General features: G+C 37.8%; 1 protein-coding gene and 1 non-coding gene across 7 annotated transcripts in view; both read left to right on the forward strand.

Annotated features, from left to right (window-relative positions):
- IFT80 (intraflagellar transport 80) overlaps window positions 1-24,712 on the forward strand; it is a 276,992-nt gene extending 252,280 nt beyond the window's left edge. For all 6 annotated transcript variants that reach the window (XM_066241592.1, XM_066241593.1, XM_066241591.1 and 3 more), the window contains 2 exons: window positions 5,661-5,784; window positions 23,327-24,712. In XM_066241592.1, the coding sequence (XP_066097689.1) occupies window positions 5,661-5,784; window positions 23,327-23,437 (235 nt within the window). In that variant the 3' untranslated portion in view covers window positions 23,438-24,712. The remainder of the gene's footprint in view (window positions 1-5,660; window positions 5,785-23,326) is intronic.
- On the forward strand, window positions 21,185-21,291 carry LOC136312341 (U6 spliceosomal RNA). Its single transcript, XR_010726940.1, has one exon. It is a non-coding gene; the product is annotated as a U6 spliceosomal RNA (small nuclear RNA).
- Window positions 24,713-27,861: the final 3,149 nt, after the last annotated feature.

A 27,861-nucleotide genomic window follows, 5' to 3' on the forward strand; every position in this document is an offset into this window, starting at 1 on the left:
TCAGCAAATGATCCTACCTTAAGATATTAGATCTCAGGGAGAGGGAAAACAATAGGTCTTAATAATCACACTCCTTGAAATAAGTAAATCAGAAAAAACCAAGAACTGCATGATTCCATACATTGGTGGAACATAAAAACGAGACTAAGAGACATGGACCAGAGTGTGGTGGTTATATGGGGGGAGAGGGAAGGAGGGAGAGGGGGAGAGAGAGAGGGGCACAAAGAAAACTAGATAGAAGGTGACAGAGGACAATCTGACTTTGGGTGATGTGTATGCAACATAATTGAATGACAAGATAACCTGGACATGTTTTCTTTGAATATATGTACCTTGATTTATTGATGTCACCCCATTAAAATTAATAAAAAATTATTTATAAAAAAATAATCACTCTTAATCTCTATGCAATACCTTAATGAACACTGGCTGCTCCTCCATTCCTCCTGACTACCTGATATCTCCCTTTTGTATGTTTCTTCTTTTTTATCTTTACTATAAACCAGTGGGTTAGTCAAGTGCTGATAGTCCTTTGTGTCTACCTGATAAAGATCCAGGATCATTGTTCCAGGGTTCTGATCATTATTTATACACTTAACACTCTCAAATAGCCCTCTGAAATATGCTTTGAGAGTCTCGCTATCCAACTGCCTACTCAACATTTTCATTGGATGTCTCAAATTTATGTTTATTCCCTCATAAATGTGATCTTCTTCCAATAACCTATATTATATTTTACAGGCAATGCAAAGCTGGAAATCTAGGAGTTACATTTGACATTTTCCTTATGGTCTTCCCTTTCAACCCCAATTACCAATTATTTTAACCTCCCAAATACCTCTGACTCTCACCCACATTACTACCAGTACCTTTGTCTAAGCTGATTCAAGTTTCTTTCAGTATAACAGTGATTTTCAACCTTTTTTTCTAATGGCACACATAAACTAATTACTAAAATTCCATGGCATATCAAAAATTATAATATTTTGCTGATCTAACAAAAAACAGGTACAATTTTGATTCATTCACACCAAATGGCTATTGTTGTATTGGCTGTTGCCATTTTTTTATTTGACAATCTAAGAGAAAAGGGGTCAGTACCTCTGACGAAAGAGTCAGGTATTGCATATTTTAAAAATTCTTGTGGTGTACCAGTTGAAAATTGCTGGCATAACATCATTACCAATCTACATAGACTCTCTCCTACCCAATCTTCACACTGTAGTCCTAATGATCTTGTCACAATGTAAATCCAATCATTTCACTCTTGACCTCTGACTCATTTAAATGAAACCCATAGTTTCCTATCAAGGACTAAGTAACCAGTAGAAGTTATTATAGCTGCTAAGAAACTCTTTAAGAAACTTTTATGGTCTTGTCTTCATTTCCAAGTTCTATAGATGTTTCTGAAACCACTTGGAATATTTTTTCCTATTGCATATTCATTCATTCAGCAGATAAATTTAAGTGCCTGCCATATCAGGCATATTTAAATATTACATGGAGATCTGCTTTTTTTCTTAAACAGTCTTTTTGGTCAAGTATCTGGCTATTTTAAGCATACTTGTTCAAGAAGGCTGTTGGATAAGAAAAGGGCAAATGTAGTGATTAAGAATGGGAGCCTTGGAATCTGATGTGAGTTTGACTTCTGGTTCTGCATTTATAGCTCTGTGATTGTAGACAGGTTACTGAGGCTTTGTAAATGTCAGTTTCCTTATGTTGTGAATGGTGATACTAATAAAACTTCATATGTATTGTAAGGATTAAAATTGTGAAAATTTCTTAGCATACTGCATTCAATAAATGGTAGCTATAATTATTTTTAAAATATTTATTGAGTGTATCTCATGTGCCAGGTTTTAAGCTCTGGGAATACAGCAATGAAAAGAATCGACCAAGTTCTGTGATGTCAATTTTATTTTTATTCTTTAGAGAGACACAGAGAGAAAGAGAGCGAAAGGGAGGGAAAGACAGGAAAGGAGAGAGATAAGAAGCATAAACTTGTAGTTGCATCACTTTAGTTGTTCACTGATTGCTTCTCATATGTGTGCCTTGATGGAAACGGGACGGCTCAAACCGAGTCAGTGATGTCTTGCTCAAGCCAGCGACTTTGGGCTCAAGCAAGCGACCATGGGATCATGTTGATGGTCCTGCTCTCAAGCTGGCGATCCCTGTACTTAAGCTGGTGAGCCTGCATTCAAGCTGCATGAGCCACGCTCATACTGGAGACCTCAGGTTTTGAACCTGGGTTCTCAGCATCCCAGCCGATGCTCTATCCACTGTGCCATCACTGGTCAGTCTGTGATGACAATTTTTTATTTTAAGTGGTATAGCTAAGATGAAAAGGTATAAATAAGAGGGATATGTTTGGATCCAATATAAGAATCAGTTTATAACAGTATAAACCAAAGAATGGATTGGATGATAAATATTAGATTGCTTTTAAGATCCCTGAATTTCTATATTTGTTTAAAGCCTTTAGAAGGGGACAGATCTTACTTAAATGTGTCTTATTCCATTTGAGGAGCACAGTCTTGCTGGTTTGTGCTTCTTTCCTTCCTACTTGAATGTGGAAATTGCCTGCAACCTAATAAAATATAGTCCTTGAAGAGTGGTAGGTCAGTCAGTAGGTTATCTACTTGACATTCACTGTGGACATTTGGTGGTGGTCTGTTCTGAAAAACTGAAGTTAAGACAGGTAGAAACTAAAAACTCCAGGTATACATATTGATTCTTTATGTAAGTATTAATAAAAATAATTTCTCTACTTATATCAGTTATATAAAGTGATTTTGCTTCATTTAAGTTATACAAAAAAAATCATATTTTGGAGTTATCTTTTTATATAACTTCCTTCTATTTAAAATCAGAGAAGATAAACGTGAATTTATTCTAGCCCCATAATCGAATGTCGCATTTGTTTGGTTGCCAAATAACCATTTGCTAGAGGCATACTGTTCCCATAGCCCTTATGTAATTGTAATTTGGAGTGAATTCCCTCCTAAATGTGGCAAGGAAACATTTTTTACCCAGAGGGTACTTTCAGAGAACATTTAAAACAGCACATAATCATTTCAATGTTTATTTTAGCCATTGCTTTTTAATCAGATAATTAATACATATTTTATAATAACGAGTGTAATGATACATAATGCTTAGTATCTAGTATCTAAATGCAGGATTAGATGTCATATTTCTGTTCTTTCTACATAACTAAATGATTGATGATGTTCCATAACAAAGTATCTCTTTGTAATTTTTGAAAAGCCCCTGCCAGAATGGAAACTTATGCACCCCCAGCCTAGAACACCTCTAGTTGTGAGCAGTCAAGAACTTCCCTCATCCTGAATAAGCATAAAGAAAGAATGGGAAGTGGAACTTCTAAAGTGCCAAAGGGTTGGTTCACCTGAGATTCCACTCACACACACACAGCACTGAATTTAGAGCAGCGGTTCTCAACCTGTGGCTTTAGGCGGCCCCTTATTTTGGTCGTTCTGACCACTGATTTAGAGCCTTAGATATAAGGGGGTGACATGGGAGAGGGTTAGAAAGATTAAGACAGATAATCTTTACTTTTCATCTTTTGATTCTCTATGAATTGTTTTTTTGCCTTCCCTTATCTTCTTATTTTGTTCCTCTGTATCCCAATATCTCTATGTTCTTTTCTGTATATCCTCCTTTTCTCTGAAAGACTTAAAGTCACAGAGGAATAAGGGAACTCTGTGAGGAGTTTGTGATGGGTAGCAAATAAATTTAGCAATATAATTTATGCCAATATATTTTTATAAGAAATTGTTGCACCAAATTTTGACATCATTTGTATCAATATAACGTATTCATAATTGTTTTATATTAAGTATTTAATTTCTCAATTGTCAATATACACAGCATATCTAAAATCTTTTTTTTTTTTTTTTTTTTTTTTTTTTTTGCATTTTTCTGAAGCTGGAAACAGGGAGAGACAGTCAGACAGCCGACCGGGATCCACCCGGCACGCCCACCAGGGGCGACGCTCTGTCCACCAGGGGGCGATGCTCTGCCCATCCTGGGCGTCGCCATGTTGCGACCCTCCTGGGTGTTGCCATGTTGCGACCAGAGCCACTCTAGCGCCTGGGGCAGAGGCCACAGAGCCATCCCCAGCGCCCGGGCCATCTTTGCTCCAATGGAGCCTTGGCTGCGGGAGGGGAAGAGAGAGACAGAGAGGAAGGCACGGCGGAGGGGTGGAGAAGCAAATGGGTGCTTCTCCTATGTGCCCTGGCCGGGAATCGAACCCGGGTCCTCCGCACGCTAGGCCGACGCTCTACCGCTGAGCCAACCGGCCAGGGCGCATATCTAAAATCTTAAAGTGATTATTTATTTTAGGTCAAACCAAAGCATGCTAAGAATGAAACATTTTTCTACTAAAGATTTGCACATTGCAAAAAAATATATAGTCAGTAGTCAGCCTTTCTAAAACAATAGATTTGTAATAGTTGGCTCTGATAAATCATGCCTGGCCTATTCAGAACTCATAAGTCATATTAGATAGCAAGAAAACTTGGGAAATAATGTACTTTGACCATTAAAGTGATGTTTCCCATACTTGAAAACAAGATGACAGGGAACAGTGTTAGGAGAGCTATATTTTTCTGCAGTGATTTTCAACCTTTTTCATCTCATGGCTCACATAAACTAATCACTAAAATTATGTGGCACTCAATAGTCAGGTATCGCACATTTTAAACATTATTGCGGCACACTAATTGAAAACACTGCTGGACTAGATTGTTCCTGATTCAGCTACATTCCTGAGTCATGCACAGATCCTGGGCAGAGGTGCTATCCAAAACTTGCATACAAAATCAGCCTAGAACTGAGGATTAATCTATTCTTTCCCCACCATGTTATAAATATATAGATTTTAAGTCTTTAGTATTGTACTGATTTCAGCAATTCATTTAATGCTTGTCTCCTATTTAAATATTAAAAATGACTTAGTTATAGAGATACTAGATTATAAAATTGAAATGGCTGTTAACTTTTTCTAAGAATCAAATGGCGAAGGCATTTAGTCAAACATTCTCAAATTTTATTTTCATAATATTTTACATTTGTTATATTAATAACATAAAGATGTCAGTATTTAGTTGATTATTAAACCAAACAAATTCACTAGTGACTTAACAAAAATGGTCAAGATAGTTAAACCACTTCCATTGGGGGGAAATTCATTTAGTTGAACTTTATTATGATTTCAATGAATTTTTCAATGAATATTTACCATACATATATTCTGTCGTACTTACCAAAAAGAAATTAAAGCCAAATCTTCCTTTAATAAATATATAGGTTAGTGAAGGAAACAGACTTGCAATTATTATAGTACATTGTAAGTAGGGTTGTAACAACAGTATACATAAAATGTTTTGGAGCACAGATAAGGTAATGGTCATTTATTTCTATGAGGGGAGCTGGTCAGGGAGAAGAGATCATGTTTGATCTGGACCTTGAAGTATAAATAGAAACTTGCAAGATGGATGAGGTAGGGAAAATGACACTTCATACTGAGGGATGAGTGGAGGGAACAACATAGACTCTTTGTCCTACCCTTTCACCTCAAAACTCTACTGACCATAGAGGCCAATACAAACAATGCTGATGGTTTTTTATTCTCATTATAGGGCACTTGAATTGGCCGTAAAATACAAAACACATGTTGATACAGTTCTTGCCTACCGTCAAAAGTTTTTGGAGACATTTGGTAAACAGGAAACTAATAAACGATACTTGCAGTATGCAGAAGGTGTAAGTATTTTACAGTATTTTATATTAATGTATGTTTTATAAGTGTATGTAATATTCATCTTAATGAGACAGCATTTGAATAATCCATTCCTTAATCAAAAAATTACATTTTGCCTTATGATGTTGTAATCTTATTTTGACTATATAATTATAATATTAATTTTTTAAATTCTTACAGCCATGTATGATGAACTCAAATCTGTTTTTATAATATCCAATTTGTGATAAGGTTGGGTGCTAATTACTATTTTAGATAAACAATATAAATGGCTGGGATAAAGTCTTCTAACTTCTGATTTTGCCTTTCACCAGCTTCCCCTTCTGTTGCAGTGGAATCATATAAGCACAGAGGGCACTGGCCAGATAATGGATACTTTGTCACTCTACAGAATTCTAGGGAGCTAGGTTGCATTTCCAGAGGTGCCTAATCTAAGTGGACTATACCACATAAGACCTAAGAGGGGTAACTTTTGACTTTGAAACTCCAGAACCTCAGATTTTATTATGCCATTTAGAAGAGAGTCATTCTAGTACATAATTAGCCCACAAGGAGAGCCAGAACAAGAGAGTTTGCCAAAGTGTCTAGAGTAGAGCTGGCCATATCTCTCTAGGCTTAGACTACAGAAATAGAGTTTACCTCTAGTCATACAGACAAGAGACTTGTAATCCCAAGTTAGGGCCAACCTTGTTCCCAACTCTGTGGCCAGTTGATTTTCTTAAGCTTTTATTCATTTATTTAAAAAAATGTATAAGAGTAATCACTCTGGGCCAGGTACTATGCTAGATGTTGAATTAGATATGACTTCTATCTTGGTGTATCTTATAGACCAGGGTCAGGAACCTATGGCTCGTGAGCCATATGTGGCTCTTCTGATGGCTGCATCTGGCTCGCAGACCATTCTTTAATAATAAAATAATAACGTTAAAAATATAAAACATTCTTATGTATTACAATCTGTTCATTTCCTACCGCTCATGTTCATGGTTGCGGATGGCTGCAGCCAATCACAGCTGTCCTCCGGGACAACACCAAATTTTTATTGGATATTGCGTTAATGTACATGGGTCATTGTATGGCTCTCACAGAATTACATTTTAAAATATGTGGTGTTCATGGCTCTCTCAGCCAAAAAGGTTCCCGACCCCTATTATAGACTATGTAGGAGTGTTCTTTCTTGGGGATAGAATAAAATGGAATGTTCTGATCCATTCTAGGGGGCAGAATATATTAAAGGAACCTTGGGAAAAGAAACAAAAGTAGAGAGAAGGCCCCTATAATTCCTACTAAAGCCAACACTACCTATGTACCATATTTAGAATAGTGAGTGTCATGATCTACATTTTTGGATTTCAGAACAGTTTTCAGGGTAGTGAAACCTTTGGGGTCATTCTTAGAGATCTATAAGAATCCCAGGATAGACACAAGTTGTGGGTTTCTTGGTGGAAAGGATGTATTTTATGGAAGGTTCACAAATTTATTTTGTTTTATTCAGAACTTGTCTGTTATTGAAATGAATCCTCTGGGAGTTTGGGCTGTAAGACCTTACTCTGAGAACAAACTCCATGCTAAGCAGACCAATCACCAAATTAGCTGATATATTTGTATAGTTTTAAAAATATGACAGTATGTTAAAATTGAGCACCCACCTGAAATTTATTTTATTGTACAATTTTTTTAAATTTTTATTTATTTATTTATTTATTTTAGAGAGGAGGGGGGAGATAGTGAGAGAGAGATAGGGAAAGAGAGAAGGGGGAGGAGCAGGAAGCATCAACTCCCATATGTGCCTTGACCAGGCTAGCCAGGGTTTTGAACTGGCAACCTTAGTGTTTCCAGGTTGACGCTTTATCCACTGCGCCACCACAGGTTAGGCTATTGTACAATTTTAAAGCAGATTAATACTACTCTGTTTCTTCATCATCATCATCAATACTTTTTTTCAGTATTTTTGCTTCTTTTTTTTTTTTTTTTTTTACAGAGACAGAGAGTCAGAGAGAAGGATAGATAGGGACAGACAGACAGGAATGGAGAACGGAGAGAGATAAGAAGCATCAATTATTACTTTTTCGTTGTGACACCTTATTTGTTCATTCATTGCTTTCTCATATGTGCCTTGACTGTGGGGCTACAGCGGACTGAGTAACCCCTTGCTTGAGCCAGTGACTTTGGGTCCAAGCTGGTGAGCTTTGCTCAAACCAGATGAGACTGCGCTTAAGCTGGCGACCTCGAGGTCTGGAACCTGGGTCCTCCGCATCCCAGTCTGACGCTCTATCCACTGTGCCACCACCTGGTCAGGCGATTCTGGTGTTTTTGAGGACATAAATATAGTTCTTCCCTTCAAGGAAATTTTATTTTAAATAGCAAAAACTTAACATTTTAATCTTTCTTATTCAACTATTATTATTCAACTATTACCAAAATATAATATTTCAATCACAGTAGTAGCAAAAATGTTCGAAGTGGGATAATTAGAACAACACGGTCTTTTTCAGTAGTTTGTTTGCTTTTCATCCTAGAACTATATTGATTACTTTGACTCCCTATGGCAATATGTCCTAGTTTCCTACTTTTCTTCTTCATAATTGTAATTTGGAAGTTAACTAGAAATCATAAAGCAATATTTTAAAATGAAAATTAAATTTGACTCTAAAAATCAGCACTATTTATTTATGGTAGTCAGAATCATTATTATATAAATTCCTTATTTCAAAACTAAGAATTGAATAGGAAAAGATCATTTAAATTTTTTTGAGAAATTTATTCTAGATTTTTTGAAATCTAGTGGGTTTGCAATGAGTAATGAAGAAGTTTATAAGAAGTGAAAAGTTTGATATACATTCATATTTATGAGCCCTTAAGTGTTATTTGGATATTTCTAGTTTAAAATGTGACAATTTGGTGTAAGGTGTACTGTCTTCTAAGAACCCCATTAGAGTCGTTGTACCTGGTTTACAATGGTGTTCAGTAGTTTTTGTAAAGTGATTTTTATTTTATTTTGTAATCTTTTTTTTTTTTGTATTTTTCCGAAGCTGGAAATGGGGAGAGACAGTCAGACAGACTCCCGCATGCGGCCGACTGGGATCCACCCGGCACGCCCACCAGGGGGCGATACTCTGCCCCTCCGGGGCGTTGCTCTGTTGCGACCAGAGCCACTCCAGCGCCTGGGGCAGAGGCCAAGGAGCCATCCCCAGCGCCCAGGGCATCTTTGCTCCAATGGAGCCTCGCTGCGGGAGGGGAAGAGAGAGACAGAGAGGAAGAAGAGGGGGAGGGGTGGAGAAGCAGATGGGCGATTCTCCTGTGTGCCCTGGCCGGGAATCGAACCCGGGACTTCTGCACGCCAGGCCTACGCTCTACCACTGAGCCAACCGGCCTGGGCTGATTTTTAAGTCTGGTAAATAAAATCCACTTGAGGAATATTTTCAATCTACTGAATACATACTCTGTGGAAAAAGAAAAATAGAAGAACCTGTTGATGTTTAAAACTATGCTAGGAGAAAGGAAAAAAGTGAGAAACCAACCAACTTAACAAACACTTCATGAGCAGAATTTCAGAAAGGATAGAATTTTTAAGACAAGCAGTGAATACTCTAGATTTCAGACAGACCACTTTAGGTCTTGCAGCTTTTTAGGGCCTTGTAATCTTACAAGGTTCTGAGATACAAAATCCTGGAGAGAAAATAGTGAGAGATTGTTTAATGATATCTCATTTGCTGGGTAATTAGTTAAATTAGTTACTATTTATTCAATATTTATTGAGTGCCTCCTTCAGACAATGTACTCTCGTTAGTGCTTGGGATAGAATAGTAAATGTGGCAGACACACTGACCCTGACCTCATGAAGCTTATGTTCAAATAGAGGTGATAGTTAATTATACAGTTAATTGTTCATTTCAGTTGTGATCATTCTTGATGATGGTGTACATATAGATAGGGAAACTGACCTAGAGAGAGAGATTCGCAAAGACTTTTATAAGCAAAGTATATGATATATGCGCTGAGCTCCAAAGATGAAGAGTAGAGGCTGACTAGGGGAGAGTGGTGTTTGGGGATAGGCAAGTTCCAGGCAGAGGGAAGGCTTTGAAGTAGAAAAGAGTAAAGAGCAAAAGGGAGATTGACTTGAGGGTTTCATAGGGCAAATTAAGGACATACTATATTGGACTTTTCCCTACAATTAAAGTGAAGCTATTAAAAGGAAATACCATAATCACTTTTACCTTTTAAAATCCCAGTTCCTAAATATAAGTGGAAACTTTGAATTTTCCACAAAATTGTCTTGAGTAGGATTTCATTAGTCAGTTAAAGGATATGATAGTAAGAACAAACGTGTGGGGTCTTGAAAGAATGGTGAAGGTGTACAGGGTCACTGCTCTGGATGCTGGATCCTAGATGGTTGGAACGTTGGTTGGGCCCAGACATTGAAGGGTCGTAGTAAGTACTGTTAATAGATTTCTTAGTGAAAGCAGTATGAAGACTTGGAGGTTTGTACTCAAGAGAATGATGTGAAAGGTGTTTAAGTGTGGTGATTACTGTTAGTGAGTAGGTTACTCTAATAGTACCCACCAGGATATTGAAAGGGTAAGACTTGTGAAAGAAGTAATTCATCAGTAAAATTAAGAGAGCATGTGGTTGCGGGTAGGAGGAGAGGAGGTGAAATAAGGCAAGGCATTGAGTGTGATTCAGCATTTCTAGTTGGGTTACTGGTAGATGAGGATGCCGTTAATTTACATAAGGAACATGCAAATAAACAAATTTTGGATCTTTTGAATTTGAATACATGAAAATATATACTGCTCACAAAAATTAGAGGATATTTCAAAATGAATATGAAGTGATAAAATATCCCCTAATTTTTGTGAGCTATATATATATATATATATATATATATATATATATATATATATTTTTTTTTTTAGTTTGTGGGTTATCCAAGTGGAGATATCTAGTGGGCAATTAAAAATATATATGAACATTGAAGTATATTGACAAAGGAGGAATCAGGACTAGATAAATTTATGGTCATGACCAGCTAGGCATAGTTGAAGCTATATGAGTTGATGAGGTCTCCTAGGGAAAGTATGTAAAGATGTGGTTAGAACTCTGGTGAATACTAATTGTTAAAAGATTGTCTACGGAAAGAACATAGGAGAAAAAGAAGGAGAAAAAAAAAAGACTAAGGAGAACACTTAGAAAGGAGAGCAGAAACCAGAGGGAAAAGTATTACATAGACTAAGATGAGAGAATTTTCAAGGAGCAGCAGTCAACAATGTTCAGGGAACATTCCCACTTCAGGGCCTTCCTCTTCCCTCTGTCAACATACTCTTTCCCAGATATAAACATGGATTCACTCACTCCATTTCCTGCAGGTCTTCAGGTCAGCTTCTCAAAGAGGCCCTCTCTGAGCACTCTATTTGAAATACACACCACCCCCAACTCCACCTTAGCACTCATTATCTCCCTTCCCTGTTTCCAAAACTCTTACTACTTCTGACATCATTTTTTACTTTTATTTTTAGTGAGAGAGAGACAGAGAAAGAGAGACAGACAGATAGGAAAGGAGAGAGATGAGAAGCATCAACTCGTAGTTGCAGCACTTTAGTTCATTGATTGCTTTCTCAAATGTGCCTTGACTGGGGGGCTTCAGCCAAGCCAGTGACCCCTTGCTCAAGCCAGTGACTTTAGGCCAGGGCCAGCGACCTTGCCCTTCAAGCCAGCAACCTTTGGGCTCAAGCCAGCAACCATGAGGTCATGTGTATGATCCCACACTCAAGCTGGCGACCCCATGCTCCAAGCCAGCAACCTTGGGGTTTCAAACCTGGAGTCCTCATTGTCCCAGGTCAGTGCTCTATCTACTGCATCACCACCTGGTCAGGCACTTCTGACATTATTTATATATCTGTCTATATTATGTAGATATAGATATATAATGTATATATCCATATACATAAATTTGTCTCTTCCATTATTATTTGTCTTTCTTTGTTTATCTCTCTGTGAAGACAGTGATTTTTTTGGTTGTTGTTTATTGCTGATTCCTTGAACCTTGAACAATTCTTGGCATATAGTCAGATAGTCAGCAGTAATATTTGTTGAATGAGTCATGGAATCAGATAGGGAAGGTGTTTAGTGTAATGAATGAAAACACGTGAGGGTGACATTAGTAAAAAGTTTCTGAAGTGTAGCAAGAACATTGTCATTACAGTGGTCTGAAGAGAGAATGAGTCAGGAATGGGAAGAACCAAGGTGGTAGCTTGTAAGAAAACAGAATAGAGAGGGGAGGATGATGAGGAGCAGCCAGTGAAGAGAAGGAAACTGAATCTGGAAGTAATAATTAAAGGTGGATGTCCTAGAAGAATCTTAAGAAGATGGGATCAGAGACTTATGTGAAGAGGTTGGCCAGAGACAGAAGGGAGAAAGATAAGGATGGATACACATCTAGGTAAGTTTGTGAATGCAAGGAAGGAAACTAAGTGAATCCATTACCCGATGGCCACCACGTTCTCTGTAAAGTAGAAAGCTGATTTTCAGCTGAGAGTAAGAGAGATGAGGTAGAAGATATGGAGCCATTTGGTATGACTTTGAAATTAATTCTGTGTGAACAAGAATTTACTAGGAACTAGAATAAGAAGTGTCAAATAGTATTGAAACTCCCTTTAATAGGAAAGGATGTATTTTAGTATAGAAGTCATTTAACAGCTGTCACGAGTACATCCTTATATAAACCTCATTATTAAGAATATTTCATTCCAAGGACTAAATTATTGGGGAACACTGCTCTAAAACTGGATAAATGCCAAAATGAAAGTAAAACATTTATTTTCAGTGGGGCACCTATCAACCAATACCCTCATTTGTATTATAACAAGTAACTGAAATAGATGTCATCAATTTACTTGATGGACTTCTGTTGTAACAGATCAACAGTTAGTCCAAGTACCATCAATATATGGTTTTATTGTGATTGATTTGAGAAACATATGCAAGTCAATTTAAGGCTGGAAGAAGGCCAAAGCATTCATCAAGTTTGTCTTTCTCTTTGCAAATGTTTTATTAGACATAGAACAAGTGTTTTGCCATTTAAAAAATACTATTGTGGCCTGATTGAAAAATGAGTTTCAAATAACCTAATGTTTGCTCTGCCTTTAAATGAGCTGTCCCTTGAATCTTAGTACAGACATTCGTCTTCTATTAGTTAGAAGGATTCTCTTAATTTATCTATGTGATATAGTATAATGCAGGTGGCCAAGGCCAGGTGGGTTCATGTTGGATTCAGGCACACGGTAGAGAAACTGCGGAGCCAGAAAGGGTTAGGCCATTTGGTTTAATAAAGTCTTACAACAGCGGACAATCACACAGGCAGGGGAAACCTCTTCTCAGGCAGAGAAACTGCAAGAATGGCCCCTCACCGTGGGGGACAGGCAGGCAATCTGCACTTCCCAGCCTCTCATAGCCTTACAAAGACCATGCATGTGTGGCGCAGCCACGCACCCACGCACCAGTCAGGCAAAGTGCTTACAGCTGGTAACCCCGAGAGCAAGCCTGACACAGCTGCCCCACACATAATTGTCACGAACCTGCATGACTAGTAATTTTGCAGTTCTTGATTGGGAATGGTAGAGGATTGAGAAAAAAAGAGAGAAAAAAGGATGGGATTGAGAGGTCTCTCTGCAGTCTTTTTCTACAAGAGCTGCTTGTATTCCCAAAAAGCTTTATTTTTATAGTGCAAAGCAGAGTTATTTTACAAAACAAAAGAAAGCTTTGATAACAAATTCACATCTCCGAGCTACATCAGGAATTCTCCTGAGCTACATTATGAAATCTCCTGAGTGCAGAAAACCCTCCACTGAGCATAACACACTTAACTACACAAAACAATGGATAAAAAGAAAACTGCCTTTAGCAATTTAAGCAAGTGAGGTTGGGGGGGATGAGACTGGCACAAATACTCAGCCTCATAGCCAATATGGAGTTGTGGGGAAGAGCTTACCCTTTGGCTAACTCTTGAACTTTGAGGGTTTTGTCAGCTTGCAGTCTCCCACGTGTAGTATAGAGAAAGCATATGGAATTATTATCTTTAAGAAAAGATGACCAAAAGTATACACAAATTAATTTACAGAAATTTGGAGAAAGGATATTGGAATAAAAAGAACCAAGTATTTAATTCTATCAACTTCTGGCACAAAATAAAGGAGGCATGAATTCCTGTTAATGTTAAATTAAATCTCTTTTTTTTTTAAATTTAATGTAGTGACATTGATAAATCAGGGTACATATGTTGAGAGAAAACATCTCCAGATTATTTTGACATTTGATTATGCTGTATACCCTTCACCCAAAGTCAAATTGACTTCTGTCCTCCCACCCCGCACCCCCCACCCCGTTACCATCACATTCTTGTCCATGTCTCTGAGTCTCATTTTTGTTGTCCCATCTATGATGGATTCATATAGTTCTTAGTTTATTCTGATTTGCTTATTTTACTCTGTCTAATGCTATCAAGGTCCATCCATGTTGTTGTAAATGATCTGATGTCATCATTTCTTATGGCTGAGTAGTATTCCATATATATGTACCAAAGCTTTTTAATCCACTCGTCCACTGACGGACACTTGGGCTGTTTCCAGATCTTTGCTGTTGTGAATAATGCTGCCACAAACATGGGGGTACATTTCTCCTTTTGGAGCAGTTCTATGGTGTTCTTGGGGTATATTACTAAAAGTGGGATAGCTGGGTCAAAAAGCAGTTCGATTTTCAATTTTTTGAGAAATCTCCATACTGTTTTCCACAGTGGCTGCACCAGTCTGCATTCCACCAGCAGTGCAGGAGGGTTCCCTTTTCTCCACATCCTCGCCAGCACTTATTCTGTGTTGTTTTGTTGATGAGTGCCATTCTGACTGGTGTAAGATGATATCTCATTGTGGTTTTAATTTGCATTTTTATAATGATTAGTGATGTTGAGCATTTTTTCATATGCCTATTGGCTATCTGTATGTCCTCTTTGGAGAAGTGTCTATTTATTTCTTTTGCCCATTTTTGGATTGGATTGTCTGTCTTCCTGGTGTTGAGATTTATAAGTTCTTTATAAATTTTGGTTATTAACCCCTTATCAGACGTATTGTCAAATATGTTCTCCCATTGTGTAGTTTGTCTTTTTATTCTGTTCTTATTGTCTTTAGCTGTGCAGAAGCTTTATAGTTTGATATAGTCCCATTTGTTTATCCTGTCTTTTATTTCACTTCCCCGTGGAGATAAATCAGTGAATATATTGCTGCGAGAGATGTCAGAGAGCTTACTGCCTATGTTTTCTTCTAAGATGCTTATGGTTTCACGGATTACATTTAAGTTTTATCCATTTTGAGTTTATTTTTGTGAATGGTGTAAGCTGGTGGTCTAGTTTCATTTTTTTGCAGGTAGCTGTCCAATTTTCCCAACACCATTTGTTAAAGAGGCTGTCTTTACTCCATTGTATTTCCTTACCTCCTTTGTCAAATATCAATTGTCCATAGAGCTGTGGGTTTATTTCTGGGTTTTCAGTTCTGTTCCATTGATCTATATGCCTGTTCTTATATGCCAGTACCAGGCTGTTTTGAGAACAATGGCTTTGTTGTATAACTTGATATCAGGAAGCGTGATACATCCCACTTTATTCTTCTTTTTTAAGATTGCTGAGGCTATTCATGTTCTTTTTTGGTTCCATATAAATTTTTGGAATATGTAATCTATATCTTTGAAGTATGTCATTGGTATTTTTTTTTTTTTTGTATTTTTCTGAAGTTGGAAACGGGGAGGCAGTCAGACAGACTCCCGCATGCGCCCGAACAGGATCCACATGGCATGCCCACCAGGGGATGAAGCTCTGCCCATCTGAGGTGCTGCTCTGTTGCATCCAGAGCCATTCTAACGCCTGAGGCAGAGGCCATAGAGCCATCCTCAGTGCCCGGGCCAACTTTGCCCCAATGGAGCCTTGGCTTCAGGAGGGGAAGAGAGAGACAGAGAGGAAGGAGAGGGGGAGGGGTGGAGAAGCAGACGGGCGCTTTTCCTGTGTGCCCTGGCCGGGAATCAAACCCGGGACTACTGCATGCCAGGCTGACGCTCTACCACTGAGCCAACCGGCCAGGGCCTGTCATTGGTATTTTAATTGGTATTACATTGAATTTATAGATTGCTGTGGGTAATATAGACATTTTAATGATGTTTATTCTTCCTAACCATGAGCACAGTATATACTTCCACTTGTTTGTATCTTTCTTGATTTCTTTTATCAATGTTTTATAATTTTCCAAGTACAATTCTTTAGTGTCCTTGGTTAAATTTACTCCTAGGTACTTTATTTTTTTGATTGTAATGGTGAAGGGGATTGTTTTCTTAATTTCTCTTTCTGACTGTTCATTGTTGGCATATTAAAATACCTCTGATTTCTGAGTATTAATTTTATATCCTGCCACTTTGCTGAATTCATTTATTAGGTCCAGTAGTCTTTTGACTGAGACTTTAAAGTTTTCTATATACAATATCATATCATCAGCAAATAATGATAGTTTTACTTCTTCTTTTCCAACTTGAATGCCTTTTATTTCTTCTTGTCTGATTGCTGTGGCTAGGACTTCCAGGACTATGTTGAATAAGAGTGGTAAAAGGAGACACCCCTGCCTTGTTCCTGATCTTAAGGGTATTGCTTTTAATTTTTGCCCATTGAGTATGATGTTGGCTGTGGGTTTGTCATAGATAGCTTTTATCATGTTGAGGTATGTTCCGTGTATGCCCACTTTGCTGAGTTTTGATCAGGAATGGGTGCTGGATTTTAACAAATGCTTTTTCTGCATCTATTGAAATTATCATGTGGTTTTTCCCCTTCCTTTTGTTTATGTGATGAATCACATTGATTGATTAGCAAATACTGTACCAGCCTTGCCTCCCCAGAATAAATCCCACTTGATCATGGAATACGATTTTTTCCATATATTGTTGGATCCAGTTTGCTAATATTTTGTTGAGGATTTAAGCATCTATATTCATCAGGGATATTGGCCTATAATTTTCTTACTTTGTGTTGTCTTTGCCTGGTTTTGGAATCAGAATTATACTCGCCTCATAAAAGGAGTTTGGAAGTCTTCCTTCCTCTTGAATTTTTTGAAATAGCTTGAGAAGGATAGGAGTTAGTTCTTTAAATATTTGGTAGAATTCAGTTGTGAAGTCATCAGGACCTGGACTTTTCTTTTTTGGGAGTTTTCTGATAACTGTTTCGATCTCATTTGGTGTAATCGGTCTGTTTAGGTTTTCTGATTCTTCCAGATTGATTTTTGGAAGATTGTATGTTTCAAGGAATTTGTGCATTTCATCTAGGTTGTCTAGTGTTTTGGCATACAGTTCTTCATTATATTTTCTTATAATATTTTGTATTTCTGTTGTGTCAGTTGTTATTTTCCCATCTCATTTCTAATTTTATTTATTTGAGTCTTCTCTCTCTTTTTCTTGTTGAGTGTAGTTAAAGGTTCATCAATCTTGTTTACCTTTTCAAAGAACCAGCTTCTAGTTTTTTGATCCTCTGTATTATTTCTTTAGTCTCTATGTCATTTATTTCTGCTCTGGTCTTTATTATTTTCTTCCTTCTACTACATTTGGGCTTTACTTGCTGTTCTTTTTCTAGTTCTTTTAGATGCAGGGTTAAGTTGTTTATTTGAGCTTTTTCTAGTTTCTTAAGGTGTGCCTGTAGTGCTATGAACTTCCCTCAGTACTGCTTTTGCTGGGTCCCATAAATTTTGAGTTGATATATGCTCATTGTCATTCTTTTCTTGGAATTTTTTAATTTCTTCTTTTATCTCATTCTTTTTTTTTTTTTTTAAGCTGGAAACAGGGAGAGACAGTCAGACAGACTCCCGCATGCACCCGACCGGGATCCACCCGGCACGCCCACCAGGGGCGACGCTCTGCCCACCAGGGGGCGATGCTCTGCCCATCCTGTGCGTCGCCATGTTGCAACCAGAGCCACTCTAGCGCCTGAGGCAGAGGCCAAGGAGCCATCCCCAGCGCCTGGGCCATCTTTGCTCCAATGGAGCCTTGGCTGCGGGAGGGGAAGAGAGAGACAGAGAGGAAAGTGCGGCGGAGGGGTGGAGAAGCAAATGTGCGCTTCTCCTGTGTGCCCTGGCCGGTAATCGAACCCGGGTCCTCCGCACGCTAGGCCGATGCTTTTTATCTCATTCTTAATCCATTTGTTATTTAACACCCTGCTATTTAGTTTCCATGTGTTTGAGAATTTTTGAGCTTTTTTGTTGTGGTTTATTTCTAGTTTTGTGCCATTGTGATCAGAGACAGTGTTTGATATGATTTCATCTTCTTAAATTTGTTGAGACCACTTTTGTGCCCTAACATGTGGTCTATCCTAGAGAATGTACCATGAGCACTTGAAAAGAATGTATATTCTGCTGCTTTAGGGTGAAAGGTGAAAGGTTTGGAAGATAGCTATTAAACCCAGTTTATCTAGTGTGTCCTTTAAGTCTGCTGTTTCTTTGTTAATTTTCTTTCTTGAGGATCTATCTAGTGATGTTAGTGGGGTATGGGGTATTGAAATCCCCTACTATTATAGTATTGCTGTTGATCTCACCCTTTATATCCATCAAAATCTGCTTTATATATTTAGGTGCTCGTATATTAGGTACATAGATATTTTTAGTAGTTATATCTTCCTTTTGGATTGCTCCCTTTATCATTATGTAATGGCCTTCTTTATCTCGTACTATATCCTTTGTTTTAAAGTCCATTTTGTCTGATATAAGTATTGCTACCCCAGCTTTTTTTCATTTCCATTTGCATGAAATATTTTTCCCCTCCTTTTACCTTCAGTCTATGTGCAACTTTTGTTTTAAGGTATGTCTCTTGTAGACAGCATATGTACGGGTCCTGTTTTCTTATCCATGCAGCTACTTTATGTCTTTTTATTGGATCATTTAATCCATTTACATTTAAGGTTATTATTGATATGTAGTTGTTTATTGCCATTTTCTTCTTTAAAGCTGTATTCCTTTTTGCTATATTCTTTTCCCACTCTGATCTGTTTACAGCAGGCCCCTTAACATTTCCTGCAGCATTGGTTTGGTTGTAATGAATTTCTTGATTTGTTTTTTTGTCTGGGAAGCTTTTTATTTCTTCTTCAATTTTAAACGATAGCCTTGCTGGATTAAGTCTTGGTTGTATGTTCTTGTTCTGCATTACTTTGAATATTTCTTGCCATTCCCTTCTGGCCTCAAATGTTTCTGTTGAGAAGTCGGATGTCATCCTTATGGGGGCTCCTTTGTAGGTGATAGCTTTTTTTCTCTTGCAGCTTTTAATATTTTCTCTTTATCACTTAGCTTTGGTATTTTAATTATCATGTGTCATGGTGTAGGTTTCTTTGGGTTTCTCTTTAATGGAGTTCTTTGTGCTTCTTGAACTTGTGAGAGTTTCTCCTGCATTAATTTAGGGAAGTTTTCAGCTATGATATGATTGAACAAAGTCTCTATCCCTTGTTCTTTTTCTTCTTCTTCAGGAACCCCTATGATGCGGATGTTATTTCTATTCCTGTTTTCACAGAGCTTTCTAAGAGTTTCCTCAGACTTTTTGAGTCTTTTTTCTTTTTCTTCTCTGCTTTCTTGCCTTCATTCAAGTTGTCCTCCAACTCACTATTTCGATCCTTAGCTGTATCCATCCTGTTTTTAATTCCTTCCATTGTGGTCTTCATTTCTGATATTGTATTTGTCATCTCCGACTGATTCTTTTTTAATATTATATTTCAATATCCTTTTTTATACTTGCTATTTCTTTGTTTAGGTGTCCGTATTGACCATCCATTGTTGTTCTAATATGCCTAAGCATCCTTACAATCATTATTTTGAACTCCGCATCTGGAAGTTTGATTATTTCCACATCACTCAGTTCATCTCCTGAAGGTTTCTCTTGTAGTTTCATTTGGATTGCACTTCTTTGTCTTCTTATTATCTGTGTTTGGGTGTTTTGTTTGTAGAGTTGGTTGAGTCTAGGCTTGGTGTTGTCTGCCTACAGTTTTCAACTGTGTTATTTTTAGGTCTTCTTGGGTTGACATCAGCTATTATTTGTAATCCACTTTCAGATTTGGCCCTTTTTGAAGTCTTGATTTGTTTGTTTTCTTAACAGGTGATAGTCTTGTTTATTGATCACAGCAGGGGGCTTCCTTGAAACTGTATCCTGGAATGTGGTAGGTGTAACCTGAGACTCTGAGGCCTCTTCTACCAATTAATCTCTCTGGGCTCAGGGTGTTTTCTCAGCTTCAGTAGGGGGAGGTGTATCTCAGATCTCCATGGAGACCTGAATTACTGCCCCTCCTCCCCACTTCTTGTTTTCAGCTGTGTCTTGTTGCACTGACTGGAACTGGAGAGATGTCTGGAGATCTGTGATCCGGAGGCACTTTAGCCGTGTTTTGTGGAAGGATCCATCCCTCCCCCAGCTATGGCCACCTCTAGCATGGATGAGTCAGCTTTTAGGTCGTCTCCTGCATTCCTTTGCCCCTCACCGTCTGTTCCTCTCTTTTCCCTTCTGACTTGGAAGATAAGCCAGTCCTTTCAACACACCTCGCTCCCTGCTCCCTGGTCACCAGACAAGTGGCTGTGAGCAGTATTTTCTGCTCTTTTTCCTGGAGTGAGATCCCTTCTGGGCTCTCAGCCTCAGCCTCCCCCCTCCATTCCTGTAAACAGGGGAGATTCAGGCATTCCCTACCAGGTTTGTTGTGGCTTCTTCTTTGCTCCTGGGTTTTTGAGAGCTGATCTTATAGTCCAGAGTTGATTTTTCATGCTGATTTTTCCTAAATTCATTTGTATTCCAGTTTGGTGGTGAGAGCTGGGCATCTGTGTGTCTGCCTACTCCGTTGCCTACTCCATCTTTAGGTCTCCTCTTAATTAAATCTCTTATTTAAGATAAATCTGTTCAAGCAGCAAATAGTTTTTCAGTGCGGTGTAATATTACTTATTTCTCCCAGCTGTCCAACCAGGAGGTGAGGACCTAGTCACTTTTGGCTTAGTCTTAGGAGCTTGGGTTTATTTCTTAGTAAATCAAAGTTAGATTAGCCTAGAATCTAATTTTTCCCGTGTTTTGCCTAAGAGGACACATATTCCTAAATTATTGATCTCTAACTTTTTAAAACAGAAAAATGCTTTTTCTTAAAGAAATTGTTGATAGAACTCAGAGCATAGCCCATTTCTGATCCCAAATGTAATGAGGCAGTGCACAAGGTGCTGCCTCATGCGTCAAAGAGGTGGAAACAGATGAAAATATTATTTCTTTTCAATGATTCTTTTTGTGAAAGCTTAGGCTTTCCTTTCTTACTACTTCCTCTAATATCTTTACATTATTGTTTTAAACACTGCTGTAACTTTATATTACTTTAAGAGTTATTACGTGCTCGCTTCAGCAGCACATATACTAAAATTGGAATGATACAAAGAAGATTAGCATGGCTCCTGTGCAAGGATGACACGCAAATTTGTGAAGCGTTCCATATTTTTAATGAAACTAGACTACCAACTTATACCATTCACAAAAATAAACTCAAAATGGATAAAAGACTTAAATGTTAGCTGTAAAACTATAAGCATCTTAGAAGAAAACATAGGCAGTAAGCTCTCTGTCATCTCTCGCAGCAATATACTTGCTGATTTATCTCCACGGGGAAGTGAAATAAAAGATAGGATAAACAAATGGGAGTATATCAAACTAAAAAGCTTCTGCACAGCTAAAGACAATAAGAACAGAATAAAAAGACAAACTACACAATGGGAGAATATATTTGACAATACATCTGATAAGGGGTTAATAACCAAAATTTATAAAGAACTTGTAAAACTCAATACCAGGAAGACAAAAAATCCAATCAAAAAATGGGCGAAAGAAATGAATAGACACTTCTCCAAAGAGGACACACTGATGGCCAATAGGCGTATGAAAAAATGTTCAACTTCACTAATGATTAGAGAAATGCAAATTAAAACCACAATGAGATATCACCTCACACCAGTCAGAATGGTGCTCATCAATAAAACAACACAGAATAAGTGCTGGCGAGGATGTGGAGAAAAGGGAACCCTCCTGCACTGCTGGTGGGAATGCAGACTGGTGCAGCCACTGTGGAAAACAGTATGGAGATTCCTTAAGAAAATAAAAATCGAACTGCCCTTTGACCCAGCTATACCACTATTAGGAATATACCCCAAGAACACCATAGCGCTGTCTGAAAAGAAGAAATGCACCCCCATGTTTATGGCAGCATTGTTCACGATAGCAAAGATCTGGAAACAGCCCAAGTGTCCATCAGAGGACGAGTGGATTAAAAAGCTTTGGTACTATGGAATACTACTCAGCCATAAGAAATGATGACATCAGATCATTTACAACAACATGGATGGACCTTGATAATATTATACTGAGTGAAAGAAGTAAATCAGAAAAAACGAAGAGCTATATGATTCCATACATAGGTGGGACTTAAAAGTGATACTCAGAGATATGGACAAGAGTGTGGGGCTTATTGGGGGGAGGAGAGGGAGGGGGTTGGGGGAGATGAAGGGCACAAAGAAAACCAGTTAGAAGGTGACAGAAGACAATTGGACTTTGAGTGATGGGAACGCAGCATAATCAAATGTCAAAATAACCTAGAGATATTTTCTCTGAATATATGTACCCTGATTTATCAATGTCACCCCATTAAAATTAATTAAAAAAGAAAAAAAGAGAGTTATTATAAGGGAGCCATTTTTGTACCATATGCTTGGGGGAAGCAAATGTTGCCATATCTTTGCTCATAGCTAGGCCTCTAATGGAAACCTCAGTATATAAGCAGTGAAGAGCTGACCCATTTGCAGTAAACTTGGTGGAGTGCAGTCCACATTCACCACCATGTCCCTGAGGCACCTGTGCCGAATCTTAAGGCTCCACGGCTAAAACAAGATTTTGGTCTTTTGAATTACAGTGGTTATTGTTGTTTGGTCTGATTCTTAAAGTTCTTTCTTTCTTTTCTTTTCTTTTTTATTTTTTTTGACAGAGACAGAGCAAAATTCAGAGAGAGAGACAGATAGGGACAGACAGGAAGAGTGAGAGATGAGAAGCATCCATTCTTCATTGCAGCACCTTAGTTGTTCATTGATTGCTTTCTCATATGTGCTTTGAATGAGGGGCTACAGCAGAGCAAGTGACCCCTTGCTCAAGCCAGCGACCTTGGGCACAAGCCAGCAACAATGAGGTCATGTCTAGGATCCCACGCTCAAGCCAGTGACCCTGTGCTCAAGCTACTGTGCATGTGTTCAATCCAAATGAGCCTGTGCTCAAGCCAGTGACCTTGAGGTTTTGAACCTGGGTCCTCCATGTCCCAGTTTGATGCACCACCACCTCTTTTTTGAGCATTATTTTTTCTTAACTTTTTTTATGCTCTTTTTCTCGTTTCGGAAGTCATACATTCTATTTTTATTTATTCTTGGTGTTTTTTTTTTTAATTAAACAAGAATGTCCTTACTATATAAGCGTGTCTCTTCCTTTCTTTTACTGCAGCTCCAGATAGATTGGGAGAAAATCAAAGCTAAAATCGAGTTGGAAATTACAAAAGAGCGAGAGCAATCATCGAACAACAAGTCCAGCAAGAATATAGGTCTAAAGCACTAAATCCCATGCTTATCTCTAAGGAGGTTTTCCTTTTGAAACTAATTCTGATTAAGGATAAGCATGTGTTCTTTGCTAAGGAGAAAGGCAGAATCTGTAAGTATAAGCACTTGCTATGTATTTAATACTAAAAGTATATCCAGAAAGATTGAGCAAAAAAGAATTAATGTAATTTCATCTTTTATATTTTTTAGTCCAGTAATTTGTAAAACATTTCTATATATTTAAGGTATACATATGTAGTGCTGCTTACATGCCGTTTCTACCTGTTACTTTATCTGAATCTTCAGCATGAAAATATTAATACTGATAATAAAATATTGAACTCTTTAAAACATGTATCATCATTAGTTTCAATTTTGCCTCTAAATCATAAAGTGCTCTGAAAGCTTATTTATACAACAAAAATGCATGAAGATGGATTTTTGAAAATGTACAACAAAACATATACTTGTCCACAATATTCATAGCAGCATTATTCACAATAACAAAAACGTGGACAAGAAAGATGAATGGATAACAGATGAATGTATATACATATAGTGTAATATTATTCAGCCTTAAAAGAGAATGAAATTCTAGCATATGCTACAATATGAATAAACCTTGAAAATCTTATGCTAAGTAAAATAAGCCAGACACAAAAAGTCAGATGTGTATGATAGATACCTTTTATTGGAGGTGCCTAAAATAGTCATGTTCACTGAGACACAAATGAGAATAGTGGTTGCCAGGATTGGGGAAGGGGAAAATGGGGCAATTATTATTTGTTTAACAAGTACAGAATTCCTGTTTGGGATGAACCAGCTCTGGAAATGGATAGTGGTAATAGTTGTACAACATTGTGAATGTACTAAATATGCCACTGAATTGTACACTTGAAAATAGATACACTTGAAATTGTACACTTGAAAATAAATACAATTTGAAATGGCAGATTGTATTATTACATTTTACCATGATTTTATTATTTTTTATTTTTTAACTTTTATTTTTTCAATTGAATTTATTGGGGTAATACTGGTTAACAAAATTATACAGGTTTCAGGTACACAATTCTACAACACATCATCAGCACACTGCATTATGTGTTCACCACCCCATCATTTCACTATGATTTTAGAAATATACCTATAATGGGAAGAAATAATTTTCTCATTCCTGCCCTGATTTGAGAATGTTTAGATAATAGACCGTGGAGCCTGAACTTATGAAAATTTTCTTAAATGACAAACCTGTTTGACTAGCCATAATTCAGTATGTTCAAAAATTATTACTGCAAAAAAATTTTTTTTAAATAAATTTTTATTAATGGTAATGGGATGACATTAATAAATCAGCGTACATATATTCAAAGAAAACATGTCTAGGTTATTTTGTCATTAAATTATGTTGCATACCCCTCGCCCAAAGTCAGATTGTCCTCCGCCACCCTCTATCTAGTTCTCTGTGCCCCTCCCCCTCCCCCTAACTCTCTTCCTCCCTCCCTCCCATGTCCTCCCTCCCCCCACCCCTGGTAACCACCACACTCTTGTCCATGTCTCTTAGTCTCATTTTTATGTTCCACCAATGTATGGAATCATGTACTTCTTGTTTTTTTTTCTGATTTACTTATTTCACTCCGTATAATGTTATCAAGATCCCACCATTTTGCTGTAAATGATCTGATGTCATCATTTCTTATGGCTGAGTAGTATTCCATATTGTATATGTGCCACATCTTCTTTATCCAGTCTTCTATTGAAGGGCTTTTTGGTTGTTTCCATGTCTTGGCCACTGTGAACAGTGCTGCAATGAACATGGGGCTACATGTGTCTTCACGTATCAATGTTTCTGAGGTTTTGGGGTATATACCCAGTAGAGGGATTGCTGGGTCATAAGGTAGTTCTATTTGCAGTTTTTTGAGGAACCACCATACTTTCCTCCATAATGGTTGTACTACTTTACAGTCCCACCAACAGTGAATGAGGGTTCCTTTTTCTCCACAGCCTCTCCAACATTTGCTATTACCCGTCTTGTTGATAATAGCTAATCTAACAGGGGTGAGGTGGTATCTCATTGTAGTTTTTTTTTTTTTTTTCATTTTTCTGAAGCTGGAAACGGGGAGAGACAGTCAGACAGACTCCCGCATGCGCCCGACCGGGATCCACCCGGCACGCCCACCAGGGGCGACGCTCTGCCCACCAGGGGGCGGTGCTCTGCCCATCCTGGGCGTCGCCATGTCGCGACCAGAGCCACTCCAGCGCCTGAGGCAGAGGCCACAGAGCCATCCCCAGCGCCCGGGCCATCTTTGCTCCAATGGAGCCTTGGCTGCGGGAGGGGAAGAGAGAGACAGAGAGGAAAGTGCGGCGGAGGGGTGGAGAAGCAAATGTGTGCTTCTCCTGTGTGCCCTGGCCGGTAATCGAACCCGGGTCCTCCGCACGCTAGGCCGACGCTCTACCGCTGAGCCAACCGGCCAGGGCCTCATTGTAGTTTTGATTTGCATTTCTCTAATAACTAATGAAGCTGAGCATCTTTTCATATATCTGTTGGCCATTTGTATCTCTTCCTGGGAGAAGTGTCTGTTCATGTCCTCTTCCCATTTTTTTTTATGGGATTGTTTGTTTGTTTGTTGTTGAGTTTTATGAGTTCTTTGTAAATTTTGGATATTAGGCCCTTATCTGAGCTGTTGTTTTAAAATATCATTTCCCATTTAGTTGGCTTTCTGTTTATTTTTATATCAGTTTCTCTTGCTGAGCAAAAACTTTTTATTCTGATGTAGTCCCATTCATTTATCTTTGCCTTCACTTCTCTTGCCATTGGAGTCAAGTTCATAAAATGTTCTTTAAAACCCAGGTCCATGATTTTAGTACCTATGTCTTCTTCTATGTACTTTATTGTTTCAGGTCTTATATTTAGGTCTTTGATCCATTTTGAATTAATTTTAGTACACGGGGACAGGCTGTAGTCGAGTTTCATTCTTTTGCATGTGACTTTCCAGTTTTCCCAACACCATTTGTTGAAGAGGCTTTCTTTTCTCCATTGTATGTTGTTGGCCCCTTTATCAAAGACTATTTGACCATATATATGTGGTTTTATTTCTGGGCTTTCTATTCTGTTCCATTGGTCTGAGTGTATATTTTTCTGCCAATAACATGCTGTTTTGATTATCGTGGCCCTATAATATAGTTTAAAGTCAGGTATTGTAATGCCCCCAGCTTCATTCTTTTTCCTTAGGATTGTTTTGGCTATTCGGGGTTTTTTATAGTTCCATATAAATCTGATGATTTTTTTGTTCCATTTCATTAAAAAATCTCATAGGGATTTTGATGGGAATTGCATTAAATTTGTATATTGCTTTCGGTAATATGGCCATTTTGATTATATTTATTCTTCCTATCCAAGAACAAGGAATATTTTTCCATCTCATTGTATCTTTTTCGATTTCCCTTAACAATGCTTTGTAATTTTCATTATATAGGTCCTTTACATTCTTTGTTATGTTTATTCCTAGGTATTTTATTTTTTTTGTTGCAATCGTGAAGGGGATTATTTTTTTGAGTTCGTTTTCTAATATTTCATTGTTGGCATATAGAAAGGCTATGGACTTTTGTATGTTAATTTTGTATCCTGAGACCTTACTGTATTGGTTTATTGTTTCTAATAATCTTTTTTGTGGAGTCCTTCGAGTTTTCGATGTATAGGATCATATCATCAGCAAAAAGTGATACCTTTACTTCTTCTTTTCCGATATGGATGCCTTTTATTTCTTTGTCTTGTCTGATTGCTCTGGCCAGAACTTCTAGCACCACGTTAAATAAGAGTGGAGAGAGTGGACAACCCTGTCTTGTTCCTGATTTAAGGTAGAGAGTCCTCAGTTTTATGCCGTTTAATATGATGTTGGCTGATGGTTTATCATATATGGCCTTTATCATGTTGAGATATTTTCCTTCTATACCCATTTTGTTGAGAGTCTTAAACATAAAATTGTGTTGTATTTTATCAAAAGCCTTTTCTGCATCTATTGATAAGATCATGTGGCTTTTGTTCTTTGTTTTGTTGAAATGGTGTATTACGTTAACCGTTTTGCGTATGTTGAACCATCCTTGAGATTCTGGGATGAATCCCACTTGATCATGGTGTATTATTTTTTTTATATGTTGTTGTATTCGGTTTGCCAGTATTTTGTTTAGTATTTTAGCATCTGTGTTCATTAGAGATATTGGTCTGTAGTTTTCTTTCTTTGTGCCATCCTTGCCAGGTTTTGGTATGAGGGTTATGTTGGCCTCATAAAATGTGTTTGGAAGTATTGCTTCTTCTTCAATTTTTTGGAAGACTTTGAGTAGAATAGGAACCAAGTCTTGTTTGAATGTTTGATAGAATTCACTAGTATAACCGTCTGGGCCTGGACTTTTATTTTGGGGGAGGTTTTTAATAGTTTTTTCTAT

The sequence above is a fragment of the Saccopteryx bilineata genome, chromosome 8 (genome assembly GCF_036850765.1).
Source record: "Saccopteryx bilineata isolate mSacBil1 chromosome 8, mSacBil1_pri_phased_curated, whole genome shotgun sequence".
Classification (NCBI taxonomy): domain Eukaryota; kingdom Metazoa; phylum Chordata; class Mammalia; order Chiroptera; family Emballonuridae; genus Saccopteryx; species Saccopteryx bilineata.